The sequence below is a fragment of the Pavona decussata genome, unplaced genomic scaffold (genome assembly GCF_977016875.1).
Source record: "Pavona decussata unplaced genomic scaffold, jaPavDecu1.1 SCAFFOLD_186, whole genome shotgun sequence".
Lineage (NCBI taxonomy): Eukaryota > Metazoa > Cnidaria > Anthozoa > Scleractinia > Agariciidae > Pavona > Pavona decussata.
This window is the reverse complement of record NW_028145595.1, coordinates 1,357,024-1,375,988: the sequence shown is the minus strand read 5'-3', so window position 1 is coordinate 1,375,988 and position 18,965 is coordinate 1,357,024. Positions and strand designations below refer to the sequence as shown.

Here is an 18,965-nt window from a genome sequence, read left to right as displayed (position 1 = left end):
CTCAGCGTCTTCCAAACTTCTTTGCGAAGATCTTTCATCAAAATACAGCAAAGGAACGGATTCACTGTGGACTCTATAAAGACCAGAGACACCGTGAAGTTAAACGCAGTTTCCACGGCTGTGTTGCGACTGAGAATCGATGACAACCCTAGGACGCACATCAACGGCAGCGTACAGAGCAGAAACGCAAAATACACGAGGAACATTTTTTTGACTGACTTTTTGTAAGCCACCGAGTCTAACCTTTTTCGATTACTGCGATTCGCGGTTTTGCTTGAGGTCGGGTTGTCTTTAGGCTCGATTACCAGCCGCTGTTCGGAAAAATGAGACCGGACCCGGGAGACGGCGGAAATCGAGCCTAGGTTGTCTTGGGTAGAGTTGTCCTGCGAACAAGTGGCTCTCAGATTTGAGACGGCAATGGACTGTTCTTGTATTTTATGGCGGTGCTTTCGGACGGTGCAAAATATCATGACATACGAGAAAAGGGTGATGATTAGAAACAGCGAGAAACCAGAAGCCGCTAGCAACAGGTACACTTGCAAGTTTAAGACCCATGCTATGTTCGAAAAGGCGGTTAAAATCCACGCGCAAACCAGGGCGATTTTGACTCTGAAAAGCGTCATAAGTTCGTTGTACCTGAGGTGCAAGAACAGCGCCAAAAAGCGGTCAACGCTGATTAAGGTCATAGTCAAACATGACACACCAGCAAGTTGATTAGACACCAGCACGAACGAGATCCCAGCCACACAGTTAAGCTTGGTGTTCATGTACAAGCCGGTTATCCTGTGCAGGACGTACAAGGGTTGCGCTAGCAGCCCAACACCAAAGTCTGTAACAGCCAGGCCGAAAACGAAGTAAAACGTCGGTGAGCGGAGAGACGGCGTTCTCAAAATCGTCACCATGATCAGGGTGTTTGCAGCAAAAGCTAAGCATGAAAATACGGCATTTATCGCACAGTTCACGATGTAAACTGTATCCATGTCACCTATAGACTGTCCCCAGTATCTATCCAACAATGGGCAGGAAAATGGTGTACTGACATGCGTTTGGTTTTCTGTCGCATTTGACGCATTCATCATAATTTCCCGAAAGCTTTGGAGCTAGTGTTAATCAACGGCGAGTTTCAGTTCATGTTTGATCGCCTTTTATGCAGCTGCTCCGTTTAGCAGACGGTTTTTAGTGGTTTATGTGCAAGAGTTATGACAGTTACTCAATTAGTGACTGTCAGCTACCTAAACAGCACTTTCAAAGGGCTCACGTTACAAGTCCACCACACCGCACATCACTCCTTCCAAAATAAAGGTGCGGTTTTTGTAAAAGTTAGCATGCTACTTCGCTTAGACTAAAGGGAAGTGTCTTTGGTGAGGCTGGCCTGGATCGATATAGGATTCATGTTCTGCCGCCTTGACTTGGTAAAGAAAGCGTTTATGAAAACTAAATAGCGAACGGTGGTTCCTCTCCACTCAAAAATTTACTTGAAATTTTCTTGGTTTCAAAGGTAGCTGGTCGAAATTTAACAACTGTTTTGCGAAACCTTAGTTCCCAATACCGTACTTCTGTTGAAAAAAAAAAATTGGAAAAATAAACCCTTAAATTTGAATCTCAAAAATTTTGACAAACACAGCACCACAGGAAAGTACTGCTCAGTAGCTTTCATTTGAGGGGTAACACTTTAGGATTTCGTTCACAGACTCAAACGTTAGAGCCACCTTGTACAGCATAATAAACAGCACCAGGAGAAAATATTATTCACCTAGTGCTCCATAACTTTCATTTAAAAGTTTCATAATTTAGGATTTCATCACGCTTAAACTTTAATGAAAAACCTTTACTTTCTAGAGCAGGTGAAAACTAGCAAAATTTGGGAATTTCTTCGTTACATCTTGTCTAGATGTGAGAATGCAAGTCGACAAATTTCAAAATTTAAACCGGAACTATGTAAGGGGAATGGCAAGTCGAGCGTGCGAATTTTGTGTACCAACCAAATAATAAATAAATAAAAATGCCGAAATATATTTCAAGCCACGGAAAACTGGCGAAAATTGCAGTAAAAAGAACTCGATAACGATATGGACAATACGTAAGTGCCGGCCTAAAAATAGAGCAATATGGAAAAACATTATTGATCTTGCAGGTGAAGTCTCACTCGTAATGGAAAATGAAGAAAAAATGACAGGTGGTTTGGTAAGAACCAAGAGACCAATTCACAAAAACTGAGGAACTTTAAAGAAATGTAGAAAGGATGTGATCAAAGGCTCACCGAACGAAAGACAAACGAAGTAAAAACTGTATGGAGTCAAATAAAACATTTTCCTTTTTTGTCGCCTAAAGTGGCATTAATAGTAGTTAATTTCGTCTGGAATGAAAAACATCATAAACAAATTTAAAGCAATTAGAAGTGAAGCTCGCTTGGAGCCATGAAAACCACAAAGTAATAAGATATATTCGAGTTCGCATGGCGAATGAGACAACATATTAACATGAAAATGCGAGCAATGAAGCGAATCTGAGTTTCAGTGCAAGCAATATAGCGAATTTGAGTTTATTTCGTAGTAAAGTGTGGATCATTTGGTTTGAGACAACATATTATCATCACAACGCAAGCAATAGAGCGAATCTGAGCTTAAAACAAAATACTCTTAAAGTGCCCCTAACCCTTCAATTTGTTTTCTTTTGGTAGATTTCCATATCTTTCAAGAACTTATTTTCGAAAAGATTTTTGGGAAATATTGAATCCTTTTTTTTTTACGAGCGCTAGAAGTGAAGGCAGTCTTGTCGATATTTTCACCTATCGTTCGTATTAGGCCCCCACTCGGCCAAATGTGTCCAAATATGGAGCGTGACGTAAGAAAAGGACATCGTGCAAAAATATCCGAAGATTCGCGGTAATGCTTCCATTGTAAACAGAGAAAATGGTTGGAAAATGTGTGGTTTTTGGATGCAGCAACTCTCGAAATGCAGAGAAAGGAATCAGCATGCATAAGATTTCTTGTTATAACGATCCGAGGCCTTTTCTTACGTCACAGCTAAGAAAGTGTCAAATATCGGACGCTTCTCATTGGCTCGTTCCTAATAAGCCAATGGTGAATGTAAAATAGGCAGCACACATTCTTTTGAAATAATTCTGGCTATTCTTATTGCGGTTCAGGACGGTGAATACTAATACCGAATTATTTTTGCGCGGTTTATGACTATGGGGGAAAAGCAGATCTTAACAAGGGCTATTGAAATACAAAAAGAAAATTGGGGGGTAACGACGCATTTTTTAGAGATAAATAAGCAACAATTATTCTGAAAAGCAGTAAAGTACAAAGCAATGTATGACGTTTTTTCCATATTGAAGCTTTATTATCTATGAAAAATGCATGGTTCCCCCCCCAATTTTCTTTTTGGATACCAAAATCACTTGCTAATTTCTGCTTTCTCCACATAGTTTTAAACCGCGCAAAAATATTCCTGTGTTAGTAGGCACCACCCATAGGAAACCTGAGTATCTTAAGATGCGCAGAACGTATGCGCAGTAACAAAAGTAGGCACCGTCCTTATTAAGGAATGACTATTTCTTGAAAGAACACAAGTCTACCTATTCCCATTAAACAAAAAAAAAAAAAAGCTTTCCATAAGAACGCAGTTCCTTTATTCTGAGTGTACTGTAGTTCTTTCCAAAAACAGAATAGTCCAAACGAACCTGATGAATTTCTATTCCAGAAAAAAGCGCCCTAAGCATCGTCAAGTCTCGGCGCATGATCGGAAAATCCGAACTTTCAGCGTCGCCTCGTCCCAGTCCTCCAAAGGGGAGCTACTTAATACAACATTGCATGGAATATAAAACGGTGGCCACCGAAGTATTAAAGCAAAAAGCTACAGAAATAAGGTAGGATTGACCCCCGTCGATTTGCCATCAGGCCCCACTTGTTCAAAGAGCGAATAACTTTATTCAGCGGATAAAATATATAATTATTGGTTGGAGTACATTTTATCCGCTGGATAGCGCTTTATCTCTGTATTGGCCAGCATTATCCGCTCTTTGAACAACCGGGGCCTGATGTGGCGGCCTTATTGTACCGTTAACAAAGGTTTTGAAGAGAGTTAAACTTTAACTTTTCTACATATTTTCACGCGGAGTTCGTCCGGTTCCCGATGTGCCATCATCGTAAAACACAGAGTTTTGCAACGGCCATGTTGGAGGTACAAAACAATAAAAAGATATTTACATAAAAATTAGATTTATTTCCCAAAGGAAAATGATTTTCTTGTTTTGTACCTCCAAAATGGCGCCCGTGAAAACTCTGTACATTGGAGACGGACGAGAAGAGGCTAATTTCTCGACAGTTCGTTTTCAAGCAATACTACAGGAAAGTGCATTAGGGTTTAGGTTAAATGAAACTAAGCGTGAAAATTTCAGACAGTTCGCACCAGATGGGAGCGTTCGAGAGTGAGAGAGTTTTAGCATACGAAAGTCGAAGAAACTACATGGATGTTAAAGGTACAACGACTCTCGTTCTTTAATTCTACGGTCTAGGAATCTAGGAAAATGCAGTTGTTTGTGAAAAAGTTTCGCATGTAAATGTTTAAACTTGTGTGCGGCGAGACCAATGTTTTTGACAAGGTTTCTAGCGTCACGCCTATTGAATGAATTAATACTTTCCTTTGGCTTAAAAATTAACAACGCCCTAAAACGATACAAGAGCGATAACAGCAAAAGAAATTGGGTTCCATTTAGAGAGTTCTAGTTAAATTCTGATGTTTTTAACTGGTGTTTGGCAGAAGCATTGCAAAATTTCACCAGTTTCTATTTTGCACGTGCAGAACGTGCACGTGCTTGTTTTTGGGTCAAATTCCTGTGTAATTTTGCGATTTATTTTTGCCGTCTTCTTTGGAGAGTAAAACTTTTGAGGAAAATGAAAACAAAAACAAACAAGCAAAAAACAACTTAACTAGCTGGGGACAAAAAAAGTTTTGTCGTTCTTCCATTTTACAGCTTAAAATGCCAATAATTAGCGGAGCTCTAAAGTAGAGCTCGTGCAAGGCGTTAAACTTGCACTAATTAGCCAATGGTAGCAAATTAACCTTTTTCGACCAAAACGTTCTGCCTCACGTTTTTCGCAACAACCGGCCAGGCTTTAAGAAAATTCCCGACCATTTTCCATACTCAAGGTTTCCGTGGATTGTCAATGGCTCATACCATTGACTTTGAATATGTTCCTAAAATTTCCGACAATCGCCGAGGAAATTATTGGGAATTTTCAGTAACCGTGACGACAACGTATAGGGGGTTTCCATCGCCGCCACGTTGGTGGACAAAACATAAGAAAATTTTTTCACAAAGTTTGCATAAAAATGGCAGGTAACTGCCAGAGGAGAAAAATCTCATTGTTCCTGTTCAATACGAACGAAAATGAAATTTCCGTCCTCTGAACTACATCACCTCGCGATTATTGCAACGCGTTCAATTTGTAGCTTTCTGAACAGTACTGTAGCCAGGCGGTGTTGTAGTTCAGAAGAAGAAAGGAAATTTTAATTAAAATTAACTATCACATGACTTGTTCACTTTGTCGATAAATCTTTAAGTTTGACCATTTCACGTTGTTATTTTGCACAGGACGGAAAAGAAATGTACCAAAATGTATAGTGCACGTGTAGAGCGTTGTTTTGTTCATTAAACTTTTTTTTCTGCAACCACAAGTTTTAGTGCCGCATTGTTGGGCGGAAAGTTGATGCCATGCAAAATGGATAAGTGGGCGATTTTCAGCGCAAGTTTTGCTCTGCCAGTGCGTTGCGAGTTTTTGATGCAGCTTCTTAAAGTTGCAACGTGCTGTTAACGCAGCATCAACCTTTCGCGCAACAAAATTGTTGCGTTCAAAATCATCGTTACCAATTGCTACGTGTAATTTTCAAAATTGACGCGGTTTTGCACTAGGAATCGTCGTTGGTAATCGCTTCGTATAATACAAGTTTAGAAACGTGACGTCATCAATATCTCATCTTTACAGCGTTCTCAAATACATTTTTTTAGAGAGATCCCGGTTTTCACAGTCGTATATGTTCACTTTATATAGCATGAAGACTGAATATTGGACTCGCAATGGACTGCATGTGAAGAAGTAAAAAGGTAATTTATTACTTTATCTTCTATCTAAATATCACAGATATCTTTAACTTACAGCAAGCTTCTACAATGTGTAAAATGTTTTTTATAATGTGTTATATGTACGTAATGGTTACGTTAAAATTTCGACTTCGTTTACCATGTTGAAAGACGTATGTGTTTTCTACTTCTAAACTGAGCCAGTGATACACGGATCAAAAAAATGTCACGATAGACCACGAACAGTCACTTATTTACTTAAGGATAGTAAAGCAAGTGGACTATGCGAACGCGCGCGAAAATTGCCTCCCGCGAGGAATCACGACGCGCGTGGGGAAGCGAAAAATGAGGCCATTTTCGCTTGCTCACTATTCCTAACAAAACTAAGGGATTATTCTTATTGTAATTTTGTGACTGTTGTTAAACAAAGCCGAGCAGTTTATCATGCCTTGTTGAATGTTCAGATAGAGCAATCAATATGTTGGAAGGTATTTCAATGTAATTGAGCCAGGTTTTTTCCTTTAAAAATAATGTTCAACGTGTTGTTCCAACGGCAAAAGAAATTATTAAATTAACAATAAACAACTTGTCATGTCATAAACAACAAAGTCACAACAATGCTCAAGATTTACTGGCTAACAAATGTTGAACGATTTAGAACCGTGTATCAACATTGAAAGCTACAAAGTTACAAGCTAAAAACCAAAAGAAAAGTGATATATTCGGGCTCATTGTTGGATACGAGATGATTATAGCCAACTCGGCGCGTATCTATCATCTTGTATTCAACGTGAGCTCGTGGAATAATTGTTGATTATCACCTTCTGTTTGCGGATACAATCAGCTAAAGAAATGCTTGGGCAAAACATAGCACTCACAAAGACCTTAGAAAATGTATTATTTTTGAAGCCCGTCGATGTCAGCTATCCAACTTATTAAAGTTGCTACGCAACGAAACCCTTTGAAAAAACGACCGGGCCGGGACAGTTTTGATTGGACAGCGTAGGCTACACAAGTGTACGTGTGCAATGCAATTTCTCTCCACTTCAAATACTATGGTGTTGATCTTACATTCTGAAAACACCAAACTTGTTGCCTTGTCCGCGGGAGAATGAGGAGAGAGCTGCTCGTAAGCTCAGACCCAGGACCTGCAAAAGTAACGCGTCCAATGTGAGTCGATAAAACATCAAGGGTCTGGAAACGAGTTTACGCCCGAATGGTGAACAAATTTCACCTGGCCGAAAAAATGGCAAAGCTTGAAAAGTTTGTTCATATACTTTTTAAAAAAGCTAGAACGAGCTACTCAGTAGCTTTTATTTGAATGGTAATACCGTTTAGGATTTCATCCAGGAATCACCGTGTACACCGTGTACCGTTTAGGATTTCATCCAGGAATCACCGTGTACACAGTGTAAACAGTAGCACAGCTAACCACACTATCTACAGACGCACTACTGCATGCTTGTTCTAAAGACAGCGTTCATTCAGTTTCCTACCTTTCTGGTATCTTGAGGCAGAATAACACCATCATCCCATAGTCGAGCTGTTCCGTAGTAAGCGTATGATTCCTTCTCAAACCTAATCAACAACAGAAAACGCGTCGTTAAATACAGTTGAATCATAACAAATTGTTACCAAGCAAAGTCGTGCAATAGGCCATTTCCGAGTTGCTGTGAGCAAAGTTTTTATTATGAAAATTAGTTTCCATCCACATGCAAGCTTTTCAGAGAGATGTGATAGTGTCTTTCGCTTTGTTATCGAGCAGCATTCGCTTCGTAGAACATATGGTAATGCGTTAAACAAAGCTTGATTCCCTTTTAAGGATTATCTACTGTGTGATAGATTCAATCAACACTCGAAGGCTGAGATTGAATGTTTTTATTATTAAATTTTAATGTGCAAGGTTTGAAAAGAGACGTAAAATCCACCTTCAATTAATCGAAATGACTTTCATTATAAATACAGCGCCTCGACAGCATTGATCGTAAGCCCTTACTTCTTCAGCATTTTGTCCTTCAATGCCTTTTGTTTCTCCTCGTCAGCTTTGTCATCTTCGATTTCACTCTAAATATGATGGAAAAAATAAAACAAAAAGTAATAACTCTAATCACACATGACCGTTTCGACATTCCTGAGTAAATGACCAAGCTCGCCGTACAGGCCTCCCTGTAACCCAGGGGTTAAATCCTTTGACCTCCGTGCTTAAAAATAATTTCCCAAGTTTTCCCCAAGGAAATTGGTGTCAAACGGTTAAGGCTCACATGCAGGGCACTAAAAAAGGTACATTATACGTACCTCGCCACAACACACGTCTGCCATGTCCTCTACTGTATCCATGGCAACCCGGGCAGTAGGCCACGTGAACAGGAAACGAGGATCAAACGAGCGCCCACACTGAAAAGAAAAGAAAGAGAAAAATAACAATGATACAAAAAATAGCTATTACGAAATACATCAGCGTGCACACACAGACCGCAACCAGCTTACCAATCGTAACTCAGTACAACATTCAATCGGTTTCAAACGCGGGAAAAAATTCAACATTTACAAACGTGAGAAAATATGTTGTTGGTGCCAAACACACAAAAACGATGTTAACCCCGGCTTAACGCTTTATATTAAAGTATAAATTCTCCTATCTTGTCCCCATACTTTCCTTATAAAAGTACTGGGGAGAAGGTATTAAAATATCAAGAAAATATACCTTGGGTGATCACATCCTTAATTCTCATGACCTCAGGGATTGAATAAGCGTTGATATTGCAAGGAGAAATTTGATGCTGATCACTGTAAGGGCTTAAAGAGTTGAGCGAGGTAAAGTATGCAATCGGTCCCAAGCGCGGGAAAACATGCAACGGGTAGAAAACGCGCGAAAACAAGCCACCAATGCGAAATATGGGGAACATGCAATCAGTTCCAGATAAGGGAATGTGAATGCATGCAAACGGTGTCAGTCGCAGTAAAACATGCACCCGGTACCAAGTGCGGTAAAGCATGTCATTGCCGCAAAACAAGAGAAAACATGTAGCCAGCGCAAAGCGCGGGAAAATAGGCAGCAATTAAGTACCAAGCGCAAACAAACGCAACGTGTACCAAGTGCATAAGGCATGTTGCCAGTGTTGGGCGCGGGAGAACATGTAGCCAGCGCCAAGCGCGGGAAAACTGGCATCAAGTACCAAGCGCAAACAAATGCAGCGTGTATTAAGTGCATAAGGCATGTTACCAGTGCTGAGCGCGGGAAAACATGTAACCGGTGCCCAGCACGTGAAAGTTCCGTGTACTACGTGCATAAGGGATGTTGCCAGTGCAGAGCGCGGGAAAACATGTAACCGGTGCCCAGCACGTGAAAGTTCCGTGTACTACGTGCATAAGGGATGTTGCCAGTGCAGAGCGCGGGAAAACATGTAACCGGTGCCCAGCACGTGAAAGTTCCGTGTACTACGTGTATAAGGCATGTTACCAGTGCAGAGCGCGGGAAAACATGTAACCGGCGCCCAGCACGTGAAAGTTCCGTGTACTACGTGCATAAGGCATGTTACCAGTGCAGAGCGCGGGAAAACATGTAACCGGTGCCCAGCACGTGAAAATTCTGGAACAACTGATAGACGTAACAATGAAGGTGTTGACTTACCATTGCGTAACTACTCGGTCCAAAGCTGCCTTTCATTATTACAGTAATCTTTGGAACCTACAGAAAGTAGCAAGTTGCCAACTTAGCTGATTTAAGTGGGTTTTTATAACAAGGGTACTGTGCAGGGGCGTTGGTATAGTGGTCAGCGAGTATTTACTTTAGAACTGAGTTTTCGTCTCCGCTTTTGCATTGTGTTCTAAAAAAAACTGAGAAACTTTGCTCCACATCACACGTCTCTTTTCACCCAGTTGTATACGTGGGTCTCCTGTGAACAGCTTAGAAAGTGTTACAAAATGCTGGGGATAAGTTGACAATTACCCTGCGAAATTGCGCGGAATATCGCCTGATACTTAGCCGACGGGGCCGTAGGCCGAGTTAGTGTCCGTTGGGGACGTTCGACTGTACATGCATTGTATAGACCCCTTGGCCTGGTCGCGTGCTTTTTTGAACATAAGAATATGGGGCCACATGCTCACCTGTGACATCAGTTATTGTTCCATACCAAAGAAAGCCGACTTGGGAGGTGGGGGGGGGGGGGGGGGGGTTATATAGACCGCTTGGGCACTATCATCCCTTGTACCGGCACGAGATTTTGCTAAAATTCCTTGTAGTCCATCAAACGCCAAGTTTAATCACTGGTTTTGTTTATGCAATTGGGAAACCCTTAGAAATAGCCCCCATTTTGAAAAGCTCTTATTTAAGGACAATGCCTACTAATACAGAAGTATTTTTGTGCGGTTTATGACTGTGCGGGAAAAGCAGACCTTTGCAAGGGCTATTGGAATCCAAAAAGAAAATTGGGGGTAATCACGCAGTTTTCAGAGATAATTAAGCAACAATATTTCTAAAAGGCGCCAAAATATAAAGAAATGTATGGAAGTTTTTTCCTAAATTGAAGCTTAATTGTCTCTGAAAAATGCATGGTTACCCCCAATTTTCTTTTGGGATACCAAGAGCACTTGCTAAGTTCTGCCTTCTCTGCATAGTTTTAAACCGCGCAAAAATATCCCTGTATTAGCGAGCACTACCCATGGGAAACCCGAGTATCTCAAGATGCGCAGAACGTATGCGCAGTAACAATAGTAGGCACCGTCCTTAATAGCATTTATCAGCATTTCAAGCTTCGTCTATCGTATTAATATTTTTGGGTCCTTCTCCTCTGTCAATTTTCCACCAAATGGATTAATTACATACCTGAGCGCAAGCTACCGCTGTCATCATCTTGGCTTGATCCTTAATCACGCATGCGTGAGCCTCCACTGATAAACCGGCCAGGGACTGGGGAGCAGTGTTTTGTAGGAACACTAGAGGGATATTCCGCTGACAACATAACTCCAAAAAATGCGCGCCCTATACAGCAAAAACATGATTGGTTGATACACTATGTTAGAGTTCGATTACGTTTTCTTAAGTAGTTTGTCAACGGAGCGAATAGGATCGCTCATAAAAACGCGGAAACGACAACAAATTAATTGTAGGTTTTAAAAACCAAAACGCATCAAGCAAACGGCGTTTAGAAAATGAAAACGCACCAAGAGGAACTGTACGTTTAAGAAAAGAAAACGCATCAAGTTTTGCGTTTTAAAAAAGAAAGAGAGTTGGCTGAATGTGCGTTTCAAAACACGAAGGCACATCAAGTAGCCGACTTTCGCGCTTGTAAAGCGAAAGCAAATCGAGCAGGCGTTATTAAAACGAAAAGCAAAAAGTATGCCTTTTAGTAAAACTAAATCGAATCGAGTGTGCGTTAAAAAACGACGAAGCATCGAGGTTGCGTTTTAAAAACAAAAACGAACCAAGAATGATTCTTTTTGAGACCTCAGACACGTCAAGTATGCGTTATTTAAGCGAAAAGCCATCAAGGAGGCGGGTTTTTTTTTTTCTTCGAACAAAAACATTTTGCAAATGAAAACGGATTAGTGGGGCGTGGGCAGATGATAATATGCATCAAGTATTCAAAGGAGTGAAATGACAGGCCCCGTAGGATCAGGGAGCAGGGATGGCGCAGTGGTGAGAGCACTCACCTCCCACCAATGTGGCCCGGGTTCGATTCCCGGACTTGGCGCCATATGTGGGTTGAGTTTGTTGTTGGTTCTCGTCCTTGCTCCGAGAGGTTTTTCTTTGGGTATTCCGGTTTTCCCCTCTCCTCAAAAACCAGCACTTCCAAAGTCAAATACAATCTGGATTATTGTCACGAAGAACTTTATCATGAGCCTCTGGCTCGGGAGATTGGGCAAGCATTCCCCGTGTTATTGGCATTAAATATATTACTTTACCTTACTTTGCGCACGTGCACGCGAAACCAGGAGCTTGGGAGCGAACGCGAGGCGCCAGCAGGCTGACCTCTTGCCCTGTGCTAGGTTTTTAAAAGTCTTTTTCTTGAGAACAAGCGAAACAATGGGAACGAGACAGGTTGCATCTGGTAACTGTGGCGAGTCTGGGGAAATTAAATATGTTAAATAAGACATTTCCTTTCAATGAACGCCACCAATTTTACTTGACTGATCAACAACATATAGATTGAAGTTAAAATAGCCTAAAGCTGTGTTGTCTACCAAAGAGAGGATTACCCTCGTAATCAAAAACAAACGCGATAATGCTTGTATGTTTTGCCAGGTGTAGACGATGAAGGATTTATTTTCTCCGAAGTTTATTTCTGTGTCTAGTTAGAGTTACATTCGAATGTATAGTATACCCAAAAGATATTTCAAAACTGTCCCCAGTTAATCAGCCCACAGAAAATCAGTAATACACTTCACTATGATCTTGGTAAATGGCATAAAAATCGAACACAATGTGGATTTGTTTCTTATCTTAGCTTGAATTGGATCCGACGCCCTTTTCTAATTCTCACGGCTTGAACTAGCAGAGTTGAACTTCGAGACTGGTAATGTGGTTTCAAACTTTTCAAATTCTTCCTGTGGTGCTGTTTGTCTATCTTCTCTAAATTTTGTCAAAATAACACCTGGGAATTGCTTTGTCAGTTTGGAATTTGTTTGTCTCCAGGGGAGACAAAGCGTTCAATACGTTTAGTAGTCATGGCCGGCTTAGATGTCCTGACATTCTTCTCAGCGTCTTCCAGACTTCTTTGCGAAGATCTTTCATCAGAATACAACAAAGAAACGGATTCACTGTGGACTCTATAAAGACCAAAGCCATTGTGAAGTTTAACGCAGTTTCCACGGCTGTGTTGCGACTGAGAATCGATGACAACCCTAGGACGCACATCAACGGCAGCGTACAGAGCAGAAAGGCAAAATACACGAGGAACATGTTTTTGACTGACTTTTTGTAAGCCAACGAGTCTAGCCTTTTTCGATTACTGCGATCAGTCGCGGTTTTGCTTGAGGTCGGGTTGTCTTGAGTAGAGTTGTCCTGCGAACAAGTGGCTCTCAGATTTGAGACAGCAATGGACTGTTCTTGTATTTTATGGCGGTGCTTTCGGACGGTGCGAAATATCATGACATACGAGAAAAGGGTGATGATTAGAAACAGCAAGAAACCAGAAGCCGCTAGCAAGAAGTACACTTGCAAGTTTAAGACCCATGCTATGTTCGAAAAGGCGGTTAAAATCCACGCGCAAACCAGGGCTATTTTGACTGTGGAAAGCGTCATAAGTTCCTTGTACCTAAGGTGCAAGAACAGCGCCAAAAAGCGGTCAACGCTGATCAAGGTCATAGTCAAACATGACACGCCAGCAAGTTGATTAGACACCAGTATGAACGAGATCCCAGCTACACAGTTAAGCTTGGTGTTCCTGTACAAGTCGGCTATCTTGTACAGGACATACAAGGGTTGCGCTAGCAGCCCAACACCAAAGTCTGAAACAGCCAGGCCGAAAACGAAGTAAAACGTCGGCGAGCGGAGAGACGGCGTTCGCAAAATCGTCACCATGATCAGGGAGTTTGCAGCAAAAGCTAAGCATGAAAATACGGCATTTATCACACAGTTCACGATATAAACCGTATCCATGTCACCTCTAAACCGTTCCCAGTATCTATCCAACAATGGGCAGGCAAATGGTGTACTAACATGCGTTTGGTTTTCTGTCGCATTTGACGCATTCATCTTAATTCCCCGACAGATTTGGAGCTAGAGTTTATCAACGGGGAGCTTCAGTTCATGTTTGATCGCCTTTCATGCAGCTGCTCAGTTTAGCGGACGGTTTTTAGTGGTTTATTTGCAAGAGTTAATGACAGTTACTCAATTAAAAAGGACTATGGTGACTGTCAGCTACTTAAACAGCACTTTCAAAGGGCTCACAATAGAAGTCCACTTAAGCCCATCAGTCCTTCCAAAATAAAGGTGCGGTTTTTGTAAAAGTTAGCATGCTACTTCGCTTGGCGAGGCTGGCCTGGATAGATATAGGATTCATGTTCTGCCGCCGTGACTTGGAAAAGAAAGCGTTTATGAAAACTAAATAGCGAACGGTGGTTCCTCTCCACTCAAAAATTTACTTGAAATTTTCTTGGTTTCAAAGGTAGTTGGTCGAAATTTAACAACTGTTTTGCGAAACCTTAGTTCCCAATACCGTACTTCTGTTGAAACAAAAAATTGGAAAAATAAACCCTTAAATATGAATCTCAAAAATTTTGACAAACACAGCACCACAGGAAAGTAATGCTCAGTAGCTTTCATTTGAGTGGTCACACTTTAGGATTTCGTTCACAGACTCAAACGTTAGAGCCACCTTGTACAGCATAATAAACGGCACCAGGAGAAAATATTATTCACCTGGTGCACCATAACTTTCATTTAAAATTTTCATAATTTAGGATTTCATCACGCTCAAACTTTAATGAAAAATCTTTACTTTCTAGAGCAGGTGAAAACCAGCAAAATTTGTGAATTTCTTCGTTACATCTTGTCTAGATGTGAGAATGCAAGTCGACAAATTTCAAAATTTAGACCGGAACTATGTAAGGGGAATGGCAAGTCGAGCGCGCGAATTTTGTGTACCAACCAAATAATAAATAAATAAAAATGCCGAAATATATTTCAAGCCACGGAAAACTGGCGAAATATCGCAGTAAAAAGAACTCGATAACGATATGGACAATACGTAAGTGCCGGCCTAAAAATAGAGCAATATGGAAAAACATTATTGATCTTGCAGGTGAAGTCTCACTCGTAATGGAAAATGAAGAAAAAATGACAGTGGTTTGGTAAGAGCCAAGAGACCAATTCACAAGAACTGAGGAACTTTAAAGAAATGTAGACAGGATGTGTAGGAAGACTCGCCAAACGAAAGATAAATGAAGTAAAAACTGTATGGAGTCAAATAAAACATTTCCCTTTTTTGTCGTCTACCGTGGCATTAATATTAGTTAATTTCGTCTGGAACGAAAAACATCATAAACAAATTTAAAGCAATTAGAAGTGAAGCTCGCTTGGAGCCATGAAAACCACAAAAATAATAAGATATATTCGAGTTCGCATGGCGAATGAGCCCTTAGTTGATTTAGCTTGAGACATCATATTAACATGAAAATGCGAGCAATGAAGCGAATCTGAGTTTCAGCGCAAGCAATATAGCGAATTTGAGTTTATTTCGTAGTAAAGTGTGGGTCATTTGGTTTGAGACGACATATTATCATCACAACGCAAGCAATAGAGCGAATCTGAGCTTAAAACAAAATACTCTTAAAGTGCCCCTAACCCTTCAATTTGTTTTCTTTTGGTAGATTTCCATATCTTTCAAGAACTTATTTTCGAAAAAAAATTTCGGAAATATTGAATCCTTTTTTTTTTACGAGCGCTAGAAGTGAAGACAGTCTTGTCGATATTTTCACCTATCGTTCGCATTAGTCCCCCACTCGGCCAAATGTGTCCAAATATGGAGCGTGACGTAAGAAAAGGACATCGTGCAAAAATATCCGAAGATTCGCGGTAATGCTTCCATTGTAAACAGAGAAAATGGTTGGAAAATGTGTGGTTTTTGGATGCAGCAACTCTCGAAATGCAGAGAAAGGAATCAGCATGCATAAGATTCCTTCTTATAACGATCCGAGGCCTTTTCTTACGTCACAGCTAAGAAAGTGTCAAATATCGGACGCTTCTCATTGGCTCGTTCCTAATAAGCCAATGGTGAATGTAAAATAGGCAGCACACATTCTTTTGAAACAATTCTGGCTATTCTTATTGCGGTTAAGGACGGTGCCTACTAATACTGAAGTATTTTTGCGCGGTTTATGACTATGGGGGAAAAGCAGATCTTAACAAGGGCCATTGAAATACAAAAAGAAAATTGGGGCGTAACGACGCATTTTTTAGAGATAAATAAGCAACAATTATTCTGAAAAGCAGTAAAGTACAAAGTAATGTATGACGTTTTTTCCATATTGAAGCCTTATTATCTCTGAAAAATGCATGGTTCCCCCCCAATTTTCTTTTTGGATACCAAAATCACTTGCTAATTTCTGCTTTCTCCACATAGTTTTAAACCGCGCAAAAATATTCCTGTGTTAGTAGGCACCACCCATAGGAAACCTGAGTACAGTCAACTCTCTCGTAAGCGACCACCCTTGGTGCACGACAAAGTGGTCGCTTACGGGAGGTGGTCGCTTACGAGAAAGGTCAATAAAATAAGCCTAATACTGGACTGATAAACTAATTACCTAAAAATATTACCCTAGCAGCTAAAATTAGGCAAATTGAAACTAATTTATTTGATTTTTTCACATCTACTCATTCTTCTGACGAAACTTTGTGTAACATTTTGGAACAGATCACTGTAACAATTCCCATTTACCTACAGATCTAATTATAGTAATCTTCTCTGTCTGTAAAATGTCAGTTGTCCGGGGTAGCGTCATTAAAAATTAAACTTTTGTTGCTTCTGAGTAATTATTTACTCAGATCATACGCGAATATGTTGGGTGGTCGCTTACCGGAAACAGAAAACAAAAGAATATGTCAAATTTCTGGCCTAAAAAGTGGTCGCGGTCCCTTGAAAATTTGAGTAGTGGTCGCTTCCGAGAGAGCCCTTGAAACAGTATTTAAGTGAGGAACAAAACGGTTGTTTACGAAGTGGTCGCTTACGGGAGGTGGTCGCTTACGAGAAGTGGTCGCTTTGAGAGAGTTGACTGTATCTTAAGATGCGCAGAACGTATGGGCAGTAACAAAAGTAGGCACCGTCCTTATTAAGGAATGACTATTTCTTGAAAGAACACAAGTCTGCCTATTCCCATTAAACAAAAAAAAAGCTTTCCATAAGAACACAATTCCTTTATTCTGAGTGTACTGTAGTTCTTTCCAAAAACAGAATAGGTCCAAACAAACCTGATGAATTTCTATTCCAGAAAAAAGCGCCCTAAGCATCGTCAAGTCTCGGCGCATGATCGGAAAATCCGAACTTTCAGCGTCGCCTCGTCCCAGTCCTCCAAAGGGGAGCTACTCAGTACAACATTGCATGGAATATAAAACGGTGGCCACCGAAGTATTAAAGCAAAAAGCTACAGAAATAAGGTAGGATTGACCTCCGTCGATTTGCCATCAGGCCCCACATGCTCAAAGAGCGTATAACTTTATCCAGCGGATAGAATGTATTGGTTGGAGTAGATTTTATCCGCTGGATAGCGCTTTATCTACTGGCTAGCGTTATCCGCTCTTTAAACAACCGGGGCCTGATGTGGCGGCCTTATTGTACCGTTAACAAAGGTTTTGAAGAGAGTTAAACTTTAACTTTTCTACATATTTTCACGCGGAGTTCGTCCGGTTCCCGATGTGCCATCATCGTAAAACACGGAATTTTTGCGACGGCCATGTTGGAGGTACAAAACAATAAAAAGATATTTACATAAAAATTAGATTTATTTCCCAAAGGAAAATCATTTTCTTGTTTTGTACCTCCAAAATGGCGCCCGTGAAAACTCTGTACATTGGAGACGGACGAGAAGAGGCTAATTTCTCGACAGTTCGTTTTCAAGCAATACTACAGGAAAGTGCATTAGGGTTTAGGTTAAATGAAACTTAGCGTGAAAATTTCAGACAGTTCGCACCAGATGGGAGCGTTCGAGAGTGAGAGAGTTTTAGCATACGAAAGTCGAAGAAACTACATGGATGTCAAAGGTACAACGACTCTCGTTCTTTAATTCTACGGTCTAGGTATTTTTTTCTTAAAGAAACTACAGTTGTTCGTGAAAAGTTTCGCATGCAAATGTTTAAACTTGTGTGCGGCGAGACCAATGTTTTTGACAAGGTTTCTAGCGTCACGCCTATTGAATGAATTAATACTTTCCTTTGGCTTAAAAATTAACAACGCCCTAAAACGATACAAGAGCGATAACAGCAAAAGAAATTGGGTTCCATTTAGAGAGTTTTAGTTAAATTCTGATGTTTTTAACTGGTGTTTGGCAGAAGCATTGCAAAATTTTCACCAGTTTCTATTTTGCACGTGCAGAACGTGCACGTGCTTGTTTTTGGGTCAAATTCCTGTACAATTTTGCGATTTATTTTTGCCGTCTTCTTTGGAGAGTAAAACTTTTGAGGAAAATGAAAACAAAAACAAACGAGCAAAAAACAACTTAACTAGCTGGGGACAAAAAAAGTTTTGTCGTTCTTCCATTTTACAGCTTAAAATGCCAATAATTAGCGGAGCTCTAAAGTAGAGCTCGTGCAAGGCGTTAAACTTGCACTAATTAGCCAATGGTAGCAAATTAACCTTTTTCGACCAAAACGTTCTGCCTCACGTTTTTCGCAACAACCGGCCAGGCTTTTAGAAAATTCCCGACCATTTTCCATACTCAAGGTTTCCGTGGATTGTCAATGGCTCATACCATTGATTTTGAATATGTTCCTAAAATTTCCGACAATCGCCGGGGAAATTATTGGGAATTTTCAGCAACCGTGACGACAACGTATAGGGGGTTTCCATCGCCGCCACGTTGGTGGACAAAACAAAAGAAAATTTGTTCACAAAGTTTGCATAAAAATGGCAGGTAACTGCCAGAGGAGAAAAATCTCATTGTTCCTGTCCACCAACATGGCCCCCATGACGTCACATGCAAACCATCAATACGAACGAAAATGAAATTTCCGTCCTCTGAACTACATCACCTCGCGATTATTGCAACGCGTTCAATTTGTAGCTTTCTGAACAGTACTGTAGCCAGGCGGTGTTGTAGTTCAGAAGAAGAAAGGAAATTTCAATTAAAATTAACTATCACATGACTTGTTCATTTTGTCGATAAATCTTTAAATTTGACCATTTCACGTTGTTATTTTGTACAGGACGGAAAAGAAATGTAC

At 40.6% G+C, this 18,965-nt stretch overlaps 2 protein-coding genes across 2 annotated transcripts; both read right to left on the bottom strand.

Moving 5' to 3' along the window:
- Positions 1-6,941: 6,941 nt before the first annotated feature.
- LOC146462618 (putative methylcrotonoyl-CoA carboxylase beta chain, mitochondrial) lies at positions 6,942-11,417 on the bottom strand. Its single transcript, XM_085085334.1, has 6 exons — positions 10,914-11,417; positions 9,720-9,776; positions 8,384-8,482; positions 8,085-8,152; positions 7,585-7,666; positions 6,942-7,236 (listed from the first exon to the last, which is right to left on the bottom strand). The coding sequence occupies exons 1-6, from the start codon at positions 10,938-10,940 to the stop codon at positions 7,156-7,158; spliced, it is 414 nt and encodes a 137-aa protein (XP_084941460.1). The 5' UTR covers positions 10,941-11,417; the 3' UTR covers positions 6,942-7,155.
- A 1,335-nt stretch (positions 11,418-12,752) lies between these two features.
- On the bottom strand, positions 12,753-13,784 carry LOC146462617 (alpha-1A adrenergic receptor-like). Its single transcript, XM_085085322.1, has one exon. It carries the CDS (start codon positions 13,782-13,784, stop codon positions 12,753-12,755), a length of 1,032 nt encoding a protein of 343 aa, XP_084941448.1.
- Positions 13,785-18,965: the final 5,181 nt, after the last annotated feature.